General features: G+C 37.8%; 1 protein-coding gene across 2 annotated transcripts in view; it reads right to left on the bottom strand.

Moving 5' to 3' along the window:
• The window catches only part of GABPB1 (GA binding protein transcription factor, beta subunit 1), a 93,011-nt gene that overhangs the window by 43,390 nt on the left and 37,241 nt on the right, over positions 1–12,380 (bottom strand). For both annotated transcript variants that reach the window (XM_006831657.1, XM_006831658.1), the window contains one exon: positions 3,539–3,646. In XM_006831657.1, coding sequence (XP_006831720.1) covers positions 3,539–3,646 — 108 coding nt within the window. Of the gene's footprint in view, positions 1–3,538; positions 3,647–12,380 lie in introns of those variants that run through there.

Genomic DNA, 12,380 nt, shown 5'->3' with positions numbered 1-12,380 from the left:
TCTCTCATACTTTGGACATATTGTCAGGAGGGAACAGTCGCTAGAGAAGGATGTCATGCTGGATAAGATGGAGGGTCAGAGAAAGAGAGGAAGACTCCCAACGAGATGGATCAGTCAGGTGGCATCACTGATGGCATCAAGTGTGGCAGCGGTAGTGAAGTTGGCCCAGGATCAGACATCGTTTCGTTCTGCTGTGCATGGAGTCGCTATGAGTTGATCCCAACTCGATGGCACCTGACAACAATAACAATATGTAAAGGCGCAGGGGCTTCAAAAAGTTTGTGGAAAATTCTACTATCTTTCAATTCCATTACTCCACAAATTTTCTGAAGCCTCCTCATATTTATACATATAGAAAGTCCCTACAACTCTAATTACCAAGTAATTGATGTTCGAAAGAACTAAAGGTACTTCACATAGGAAATGGAATTTGCTACCACCATCAGGCAGCCACCACCCAGGCCTGAAAATACAACGTTGTCAAGAAATGAAAAATTGTGCCACATGCCACTCCCAACAAGTAACGACTTTCCTAAACTTTGTCATAATCATCCCTTGAGTTTATTTTCTTAAATACTTATGCTTCCCTAATTAATATACTTTAGATTTACCTGTTCTGACCTTTATTTAAATAGGATCGTACCAAATGCATTTTCTCTGTGACTCACTCACCTTTTATCTAATATTATGAGATTCATCTACATTGATTAATGCAAGTAAAGCTAATTAATTTTCTCTGCTCTACAGTAATTCATGGAGTCCTGGTGTGGCACTGTGGGTTGTTGACCTAGACCACAAGGTCAGTTTGAACTGCAAGGTCGGCAGTTCAAATTCACCAGCCACTCCTCAGAAACCCCATAAATAAAGAGTTTCTCTTGGGAAAATATTTAGTTCAATTGCTAGATCATAGTATATGAGTATGTCCAAACGTACTAGGTACTTTCAAACTATCCTTCAAAGTAATTATATACCAATTCACACTTCCACCAAAAGCATCTGAAAATTCCCATTTATATTGCATTTGCCTTATTATTAATATAGTTGAGTATCTTTTCATGTTTACACCAATCATTCAAATTTTCTCTTTGGTAAAGCACTATAAAACAAGTCCTTTGTCCACTCTTCTATTATCTTGTTTGGCTTTTTATTAGTGACCCAAGGTAATTCTTTATGTTCTGGATACTAGTCCTTCCTAAGAAAGATTCTTTTATCGTTATGATGTGTATACATAAAGATTTTTTATTGATCATGTTTGAGATTGTTAGGCTACTTGATTCTATGGGGTCATCTTTAATGAATTCTGGAAGATTCTTGGCCATTATTTCTTTTTGTCAATTCATCTCTATTCTCACTCTCTTTCTAGATCTTTGATTAGATTTATATTAGACTTTCTCATACTACCCTTCATGACTCAACTTCCCTTTTACATTTTTTTCTGTGCTGCATTCTGAATCATTTTTTCATATCTTTCAGTTTAATCATTTTCTCTCTAGTTGTTTCTAGTCTGCTATTAAAATCGTATCTAAAGTTCCCATCGATCTCCTTCTGTTGTTTAGATTTTCTCCATAAATTGTTGTTGAAGTTGTCTTGTGTCCTTGTTTGTTTATTTTTGACTGTTTTCCTTAGAACTTAATATGTGGATATGAAGCCTGGGATGAAACTAGGATCCTACAAAGGGAATATGCATTTGCTTCCACCAGGAACTTGGGGTACTAACTTTTCCTAAATCAGTTTCTCAGCTTATAGTTTTTCAAAGTACACAGGTAATTATGAGTTCAGGCTGTAAGTGTGTGCAAGGGATGACTTGTAATTCCAAATTCTCATCCCTATTTCCTCTTTCCACTTCCTCTTTCCATTCAGTGCTTTATTTAGTTCAAACCAGGTAATTTTTCTTGTAGTTCCCTAGGGGCAGAAGCAGGCGCATGTAAGAAGAGGGAAAGGGTACTTCTGGCTTACCCTTATACTAAAGTTACAGTTCTTTGGAATTCTAGAACCATAGAGAGAGATCTCCTATCAGACTTCTCTGCATGAGCGGTCTCAAGGCTTTTCTTCAGTACATCATGTTAGAGAGATGGAAAAACCAACTAACAAATCTATTTATTAATTCAGCAAATCCTCTCAGTAAACTGCCTTTGGGTTCCTGCCTTCACTTAGTTATTCATGCTGACAGGCCCAATCAGCGCTGGACTGTTAACTACAAGGTCGACAGTTGAAACCCACCAGGTGCTCCTCGGAAACCCTATACAGGGTTGCTATGAGTCAGAACTGACTCCATGGCACTTAATAACAACAAAGTGTACTTAAGATTTTCTAAAAATATTTAACAAAAAATTTTTTTAATGTTTGAATTGTTTAGAAGTGATGCTGAAATATTTATGAATGAAATGATACGGCTCCTAGAATTTGCTTTTTAAAATTACAGAGTAGAGAAAGTATGTAATAAACCTAACAAAGAAAATAAGATTTCCATGATTTGATCATTTGTGATATATACAAAGGGTGCTGTATGTTGAAATCCTTCATAATAAAAGCTATTATTTTATTTTTATTGATAGAAAAAGAAAGGGTAAAAAAACAAAATAAAATCCAGAATTTTTATTTCTTATCACAGAGAGAGTTAATCCAGATTCCTAGCTTTCCAAGACCTTTTTTTTTATAAAAAAAAAAAAAAAACCCGCAACTAAACAGTTATGTTGTTGTTGGTAAGTACCGTGGAGTCAGTTCTGACTCACAGATCCTGCACAGGGTTTCTGAGGCTGTAAATCTTTACGAGAGGAGAAAGCCTCATCTTTCTCACATGGAACAGCTGGTAGTTTTGAACTGCTGACCTTGAAGTTGGCAGCCCGATTCGCTACCAGAGCTCCTTCTGCCTTTCTCACAGTTGCCTTTTATAGTTACCAAGAACTTTTTCCCTTTCCTTTTTGTTTGGTCATGTTTGCAATGGTTTTATGAGTATCGATAACAAACTCTTTTTTTCCACCTTTTCAGGAGTACCCATAAAACTAACCTTAATCTTTATCTACTATTTTCTGAATTATAAACTCCACCTATTTATAAAGCCTAAAAAAAAAAATCCCAGACTCCTACATTTTGCAGTTATCCTACATTGTACTCCATAGTCCACTTTATGGTGGACAGAAATTTTTATAACGTCCAATTTAGAGAGAGAGAGTCCTGGTGTAGCACTGTGGGTTAATGCGCCAGGACTACAAAGCCGTTTGAACTGCAAGGTCGGTGGTTCAAACTCACCAGCTGCTCCTCAGAAACCCCATACAGGGTCACTATGGGTGGGAACCGATTCGATGGCACTTCACAACAACAACAACAACACACACACACACACACACACATACACACATCTATCTATCTATATATATATATATATATATAAACCATCCCTTTAAAAAGAGCATACTTATAAATAACAAGCAAATATTTTTAAATTGTTATCACTTGTAAATGTAATAGTGATCTTATAAATAAAAAACTCTAAAATGAGAAGAAAAAACCCCACCACAACATTAAATTAATTCTTTACCCAGTCTGTAGTAAAAGGAGCTCCATTTGCCATCAAAATACGAACTTCATCATCTTGACCTGCTCGTGCGGCTTCTAAAAGCTTCTTTCCCAAATCTACCAGGGACATCTAAACAAAATATAGATGAACTTGGCATCAGCATCTCCATTTGTATGTTATGACATGACTTTTCCCCTCCTGTCTTTATTACTGAGACTTTTTTCCCCTCTTGTCATTATTTCTGAATCGATTCTCAATAATCTCTTCAAAAAGTTATGGCATAATCTAAAACTACAGGTCACATAGAAGCAATTTTTATTTACATACAAATTCATTTGAATTTTCTTAGAAAAAGTCAAGTAGCAAAGAAAAGCTGATCTAAAATTTAAACTTGGCAACTAATGGTTTTCACAAGACGAGTTATAGCAATGAAGTTTTTCACAGAAGTATACAGTAAGATACAAGAGAAAAATGCAACTGATGCAAATTAAATTAAATCTACTAAAGCTTTTCGTCAAATGTATTCATAATTTTAAAGTATTTTTCATTCTTATACACATGATGTGCATTTAAGTTCTTCCATAAAAACAGCATAATTCATATTCTAACAAAATTCTGAAAAGAGAGTCTAACAGTATTATAAATAGAATGTGACTCATTAAGAAGCTAGAAAGGGCCCATTTACAGGTAACAGAACAAACAAAATATGGTACATACGTACAGTGGAATACTACTCAGTAAAAGTATACATGGAGCTTGAAGACATTAGGCTAACTGAAACAAGTCAAAAGGACAAATATTGTATGGTCTCACTTATATAAAAAGATAAGAATAGGCAATTGTATTAAGACCACTAAGTTTCTTAGTGGTTACCAAGGTTGAGAGGGAGGGCCACTACCTATAAAGTACTGAGTTTGGGTTTACGATGACTGTAAATCACACTGATTTAGGGCAGGCTAGCACAGCTAATTATTCTAAGTCCTGTCAATGAGTTGTACACTTGAAAAAATTGAAATGGCAAAAGTTGTACGATAGATGTATTTACAATAAAATTTTCACACACACACACACAAAGAGTAGCTGTTGAGATTGCTTATGTACTAACACCTCATAAGATTCCATAAGTTCCATGATTTGGAGGTTTGTTAAGTACCACTGAGCTTTCCAACTCATAGCAACTCTGTATAGGGTTTCCGAGGAGCGGTGGGTGGGTTTGAACCACCGGCCTTGAAGTTAATAGTCTAGTGTTTATCTGACAGTGCCACACCAGGACTCCTGGTTTGGAGGTTTAGGGTCATGGTTTCATGGGACATCCCAATGAATTGGTTAAATAATGTGTCTTATGCTTCTGTTCGATCTCCTAGTTCCTTGCATAGTGCCTGGGATCTTCAAAACTTGCAAGCAACCATCTAAGACACAACAATTAGTCTGTATTCACCTGAAGCAAGAGAGGAGGAAAGAGAGTCAGGAATAGAAGGAAATGGAATGTGAGGCTAATTGCTTCCATGAACAACTGCCTCTTTTGCCATGAGAACAGAAGAAGTGGATGATGGCCAGCTACCATGACTGAGCATTTTAATCAAGCACTTGATAGAAGAATCCTGATCAGAAGTGGGAAAACACAAAACAGAATTACAAATTCACACGAACTCTAGACATCTGGAGTTTTAAAGACTGGATGACCCCTGAAACTATTGCCCTGGGATAATCTTTAAACCTTAAAGCAAAATTACTTAAAACAAAAAAAGCCAGGCTGACCAGTCAGAAGGAGACTGGAGGAACCTAAGACTATAGCCCTGAATCACCCTTCAGGTATGGAACAGAACTCACCCTTAAGACCCAATTTTCAGTCAACCAGTAGATAGACATATATAGGGAAGACAACACTAGTAAGGTATGCTCACTATGGAGTTGGTCAATTACTCAAGACCAAAAGGGCAACATTTACCTAAAGACAAAGTTGAGAAGGGATGGGAACGTGGGTGAGAAAGAAACAGAAACCACAGGGAGGACGTGGGATAACTTGCTGAATGAATGGGACTGCCATCATTTAGATGAAACAAAGTGTAGGATTTGTTGAATGTAAAACTGGTATTCTTGTCTGCAAACCTTCACTCAATTCACAAAAGTTGAAAAAAAAAACAACAACACAGTAAACCAAAAACATTCCCTGAAGTCTTCTTAAAACAATAGTTCAGTGTACCAAATAATGAATCTCTGTCTTGAAACTGTACTCTTTTAAGATCTATCCAGATATGATCAGGCATCTTGGCATGGCCCTACAGAATAAGCATTGCACTGTTAACTGCAAGTGGTTCAAACCTACCAGCAGCTGCTCAGAAACGCTATACAGGGTCATTATAAGTTAGAACTGACTTCACATCACTTATCAGTAATAACAAAATATAAGATCAAATTGACAGCAGTAACTCAAACAATTAGATTGGAACCTTATGGGGAAGAAGGATAAACAACTCCTGGTTGCATAACTCACTGAAGTGTACATGTGGTGTTGGTGGTAATGGTTATGTGCCATGGAGTCAGTTCTAACTCATAACCCTGTACAGGGTTTCTGAGGCTGTAAATCTTTACAGGAGCAGAAAGCCTCATCTTTCTACCATGAACAGCTGGTAGTTTCAAACTGTGGAACTTGAGGTTCGCAGCCAGATTCGTAACCACTATGCTACCAGAGCTCCTTGAACTGTAACACACTTAAATTGGTGTGCTTTTCGCTGTGTATATTCTCAGTAAGAACAAAAACTTAAAGTTTTTTTCTGGAATTCGACATACATGAAGCTAATGGTCTAGCATGTGGGTGTGTCTTGAATAAGAAATCCATTATGTATTATAAAAAGGCCATTACAGGAATACACATGTTGAATCAGTTTTGACTCCTATCAACAGAATGTAACACTGCCTGTTCATTCTCACTATGTTTGAGCCTGTTGTTGTAGCCAGCCACCATGTAATCCATATCATCGAGAGGCTTCTTCTTTTTCATTGATCTGCTGCTTTACCAAGCATGATGTCCTTTTCCAAGGTCAGTTACTCCTGACAGAATGTCCAAACAGGAGACAAGTCTCACCATCCTGGCTTCTAAAGAACATTCTAGTTATACTTCTTCCAACACAAATTTGTTTGTTCTTCTGGCGGTCCACAGCACTTTTAATATCCTTTGCCAACACCATAACTCAAATGCATCAATTCTTCTCTGGTCTTCCTTATTCATTGTCCAACTTTTGCATGCATATGAGGCAATTGAAAATACTAGGGCTTGGGTTAGGCATACCTTAGTCCTCAAACTGACAGTTCTTTAACACTTTGAAAAGGGCTTGTGCCTAATGCAGTGCATCATTTGATTTCCTGACTGCTGCTTCCATGAGAGTTTATTGTGACTCCAAGCAAAACAAGATCTTTGACAGCTTCCATCTTTTCTCCATTCATCACTATGCTATTTATTAGTCCAGTGGTGAGGATTTTTGTTTTCTTTACACTGAGGTGCAATCCATACTGAGAGCTGTTGTCTTTAATCTTCATCAGTAGTATTTTAAGTCCTTTTCACTTCCAGCAAGCAAGGCTGCATCATTTGCCTATCACAGGTTATTAATGAGTCTTTCTCCAACCCTGATGGCACATTCTTCTTCATATAATCCAGCTTCTCTGATTGTTTGCTCAGCATACACATTGAATAAGTATGGTGACAGGATACAACCCTGATGCAGAGCTTTCCTGATTTTAAACCATTCAGTATCCCCTTGTTCTGTTCCAATGACTGCCTCTTGGCCTATGTAAAGTGTTCTGGAATACTCATTCTTCACAGAGGTTTCCATACTTTGTTATGATCCACACAGTCCAATGCCTTTGCATAATCAATAAAGCACAAGTAAACATTTTTCTTAGCTTTCAGCCAAGAGCCATCTGACGTCAACAATGATATCCCTTATTCTAAGCCCTGCTCTGAATCTGGTGTGAATTTCTGGCAGTTCTCTATCAATGGACTTTTGTAACTGTTTTTGAATTATCATCAGTAAAACTTTACTTGCATATGATATTAAGATTGTATTTGATGATTTTCTCATTCTATTGGGTCACCTCTTTTTGGAATGGGCACAGATAAGGATCTCTTCCAGTTGATTGGCCAGGTAGCTGTCTTCCAAATGTCTTGGCAAAGATGAGTGAGCCCCTCTAGTGCTGCATCAGTTTGTTGAAAGATTTCAATTTGCATTCCATCAATTCCTGGAGCTTTGTTCTTTTTCAGTACCTTCAGCTTATACTTCCTCCTTCAGTACCATCAGCTCTTGATCACACACTATGTCTTGAAATGGCTGAACATCTATCAATCATTTCTTTTTGGTACAGTGACTATATATTCCTTCCTTTATTTTTGTTTTGAAACTTTTTATTTTTAATTCAGTGAATTCTACAGAGTAGATTAGCAGTTTTACATTCAACAAATCACACACCTTTTTTCATCTCAGTGACTGCATTCTCTTAGGTCCTTCCATCTTGTTTTGACGCTTTCCGCATCATTTACTATTTTGACCATGTGGTTGTTACTGCTATTAAGTGCTGTTGAGCCAGTTCTAACCCACAACGACCCTGTATAGGGTTTCCTGGGAGCAACTGGTGAGTATGAATCACTGACCTTGCATTTCAAACCCACTTTGCAATCTAGTGCATTAGGCCACAGCGTCACACTAGGACTCTAGAATCCTTCAATAATGCAAGTCACGGCTTGAATTTCTTTTTTAGTTCTTTCAGCTTGAGAAATGCTGAGTGTATCCTTCCATTTTGGTTTTCTAACTCCAGGTCTTTGCACATTTTACTACTGTACTTAACTTTGTCTTCTTGAGCTGTTCTTTGACATTTTCTGTTCAGTTCTTTTACTTCCTGATTTCTCCAGTTGCTTTAGCTTCTCTATACTGGAGAGCAAGTTCCAGAGGCTCTTCTGACATCCTTTTTGGTCTTTTCTTTCTTTCCTATCTTTTTAATGACCTTCTACTTTGCTCCTGTATGATGATGTTCTTGATGTCATCCCACAACTCTTCTGGTTTACTTCCATTCATTAGCATCAAATGCATCAAACCGATGTAGTCAATTTGATTCCTGTGTAGTCCATCTAGTGAGATCTGTATGTAGAGTTGCCTTTTATGTTGTTGAAAAAAAGATGCTGGCAGTAAATAAGCAACTGGTCTTGTACAATTCTATCATGCGATCTCCAGAATCACATTTCTATCACTAAAGCCATAGTCTGCAACTATTGATCCTTCCTGTTTCCAACTTTTGCATTCTAATCACCAGTAACTATCAATGCATTTTGATTGTATGACCAATTTCTGAACAAAGAAATTGGTAGAATCATTCAGTTTCATCATCAATGGCTTTACTGATTGGTGTGTAATTTGAGTTAACAGTGGTACTAACATGACTTCCTAGGTGTTGTTGTTAGGTGTCAAAGTCAGCTCCAACTCTATGCCTAACAGAATGAAACACCGTCTGGTCCTGCATCATCTTCACAATTGTTGTCAAGCTTGCTGCAGCAACTGTGCCAATCCTCCTCATTGGAGATCTTCCTCTGTTTCACTTTACCAGGCATGATGTCCTTCTCCAGGGACTGATCCCTTCTGATAACATGTTTGAAGTATGACAGATGAAATCTCACCTGCTTGACTTCTAAAAAACATTCTGGCTGTACATTCCTTCCAATACAAATTTGTTCTGTGTCTATACTCTTGATGACCAGAATTTAATATAAACCTGGCTTTAAATTTAAATATCATACCTTAAACATGAAGCACAAGTCTGCTGACTCATGGCAACCTATGCATCACAGTATGAAATGTGGTCACATCATCTTCATAGTCAGTGGTCAATTGTAGTCCATTTTTAACATGTTTTTAAATATAAGTGCAGGATCACAAGTCGGTTTGAACTGCAAGGGCAGCAGTTCAAAATCACCAGCCATTCCTTGGAGACCCCTACAAAGGGTCGCAATTAAGTTGAACTGACTTAAAACAGCAGAGTGAAAAATAAGTTTGCATTCATTCAGAACATATACTGCCAGATCATTTATACATCTGAATATCTTTTATGAAGTGCCTGCTTATGTCTTTTCCCCATTTTTTGAAATATTATTGACTTGTAAGTAATCTTATGTATATTCTGGGTATGAATCATTTGTCAGATAAATATAATAAAAATATTTCTTTCCATAACCGATTTCCTGATTCTCTATTCCATGTCTTTTCTTTGCAATCACATCCTATAGATGTGATAATTAAATGGCAAGTTGCATAACATAAATATGTAAAACTATGTATTTAAAAAAAAAAAACGAAGAAAAACAATCAAAGTAAAATCAAACAGCAGAAAGGAAAAATGTTTACCACAAAAATGACAGGAAGAAATATTAATATTTCAACTATTTAAAATGTTTGTTTTAACATAAAACGGGAAAAGCAAAAACTCCAAGAGTCTAGCCAAAGGATATAACCATACACCTAACAAAATATAAAATAGGAATAACTCGTAAATGTAAAAAATATTTAGCCTGATAAATAAATGTAAAGCTAGTAATTTCTAAGTAACTCTTGATACAATTAATGATGCGCAAAACTGACACTTTAATATATTGACACCTCATTATGCAGATAGCAATAAAAACTGGATCAACCTTAGTTTTTAGGAGGACCAGTCCCTAAAAAAAGGAGGGTCAGTGAAAAAGAGGAAGACCCTCAAAAAGATGGATTAACACAGTGGCTGCAACTGTAGGTTCAAACATAACCACCACTGGCAGGATGGCATTCGATGGGGGCTGTGTTTAATTCTGGTGTAGACAGGGTCACTATGAGTCAGAACTGACTCCATACCACCTAACACCAACTAACAACAAGACAATATTTACAAAACTTATAAAAACGTCCAAGTCTATGGTTGCCAGGCTACTACTACCAACCCCTCTGAAAGGGATCACATTAGATGGTCCCGGATAGAGTGGAAGAAAATGTGGACCAAAACTCAAAATCATAAAAGACCAGAGAGACAACCCTGAAACTATTAGTCACCCTTCAAGTCACCCTTGTGACTCATTTTCAGCCATACAATAGATAGGTCTATAAGTAACAAAAGGGATGCAAGCAGAATAATCAACCAGTTGAGATAAAAAGTGCAGCATATACCCAAGGACAAGGTTCGGAAGTGTTAGGAAAGAAGGAGGATTGAAAACAGGAGACATAGGGAGGAAGAGGAGTCCTGGTGTGGAGCCATAGGATAAGCACTTGACCTCACGGTCGGTTTGAACAACAACAGGGAGTAACTGAGATAAGTGATATTACACTGAGAGATTATAATCAATTGTTACTGTTGGTAAGTGTAGTCAAGAAATCAAATGACATATTGCATTAGGCAAATCTGCTGCACAAGACCTTTATAAAGTGTTCAAGAGCAAATACGTCAGTTTGAGGACTAAGGTGCGCTTGACCCAAGCCATGGTATTTTCAATAACCTCATATGCATTTCAAAGATGGACAGTGAATAAGGAAGACCGTAGAAGAATTGATGCTTTTGAGTTATGGTGTTGGAGGAGAATATTGAAAGTGCCATGGACTGCCAAAAGAACCAGTAGATCCGTTTTGGAAGAAGTGCAGCCAGAGTGCTCCTTAGAGGCCAAGATGGCCAAACTTTGTCTCTCATACTTTGTCTCTCGAACATATTGTCAGGAGGGACCAGTCACTGGAAAAGGACATCATGTTTGGTAAGGTGAGGGTCAGAGAAAAAGAGGAAGACCCCCAACGAGATGGATTGGCCAAGTGGCAGCATCAATGGACTCAAGTGTGGCAACAACAGTGAGGTTGGCCCAGGATCGGGTAGTGTTTCATTCTGCTATGCATAAAGTCACTATGGGTCAGTACCGACTCGATGGCACCTAACAACAACAACAACAATACACACATACATATTTTGTTGTGTGTCATCAAGTCAGTTCCAACTCATAGCACCTTGTATTGGGTTTCTGAGAGCAGCTGGTGGTTATGAACCGCTGATCTTGTGGTTTGCAGTCCTGTACTAGACAGGGTTCACAATCTCTTTCTAAACACACATACACAAGGCTTCAAAAAGTTTGTAGGAAAAATCCATTTTTCCACACACTTTTTGAAGCCCCTGGTACAGAGAGAAGGAAATAGAAAAAAAAAGAGTATGAGGTTAGATTTAGTAAAAACTGCATTTCAGTTTAAATCCTGACTCTGCCACTTAACAATTACGCGATCTAGGGCTCTTATCTGTAAAACAGTAATAATATGACCTGCCTTACAGGATTGTGTGGATTAGATTAAATGGTACAAAGTTTAGGTAATAAACTTTTATTGGCACAGTTTAGGTAATAAGAATTGTAAATAAACACTTTTGTTTTTTTTTAAGTGACTGATGCGGGGAGTTCTCCTCAGTCAGCTGTGTGTGGCCAGCACAGAGGCGAGCAGAGCTCAGAGCCTCCTGTGATCAGCCAGCCCAGCAGGTCTGTCCTTTATGGGGCACAGGATCTAAAACTGACTCCGTGAGATATCTGCCGCCTTTATCATCTCTGCTTACTGTTCTGCCAGGGCCCCTGGGCTGCCACTCTTTAAAACTACATGTGTTATGACTGGATGATCGGAGCTCAGCCAGAAGTAAAAAGAAGAGGAAAAAAATATATATAAATATTCTTATACAATTTGATGAACTTGACCTACACCTATGGAAGCAGTAGCTCAAAAGAGGGAACAAGTTCTTACAGCAAGAATCATTCCCACCCCCTCCACACACAGAGTAGACAGGGATGGGCAACTTGGACATTGGCTACCCAAAATGGGGAGGTGGGGGCTACAAA

The sequence above is a fragment of the Chrysochloris asiatica genome, unplaced genomic scaffold, assembly GCF_000296735.1.
Source record: "Chrysochloris asiatica unplaced genomic scaffold, ChrAsi1.0 scaffold00004, whole genome shotgun sequence".
Classification (NCBI taxonomy): Eukaryota; Metazoa; Chordata; class Mammalia; order Afrosoricida; family Chrysochloridae; genus Chrysochloris; species Chrysochloris asiatica.
The sequence above is the reverse complement of the archived record's forward strand: the minus strand, read 5'-3'. Positions and strand labels throughout refer to the sequence as shown.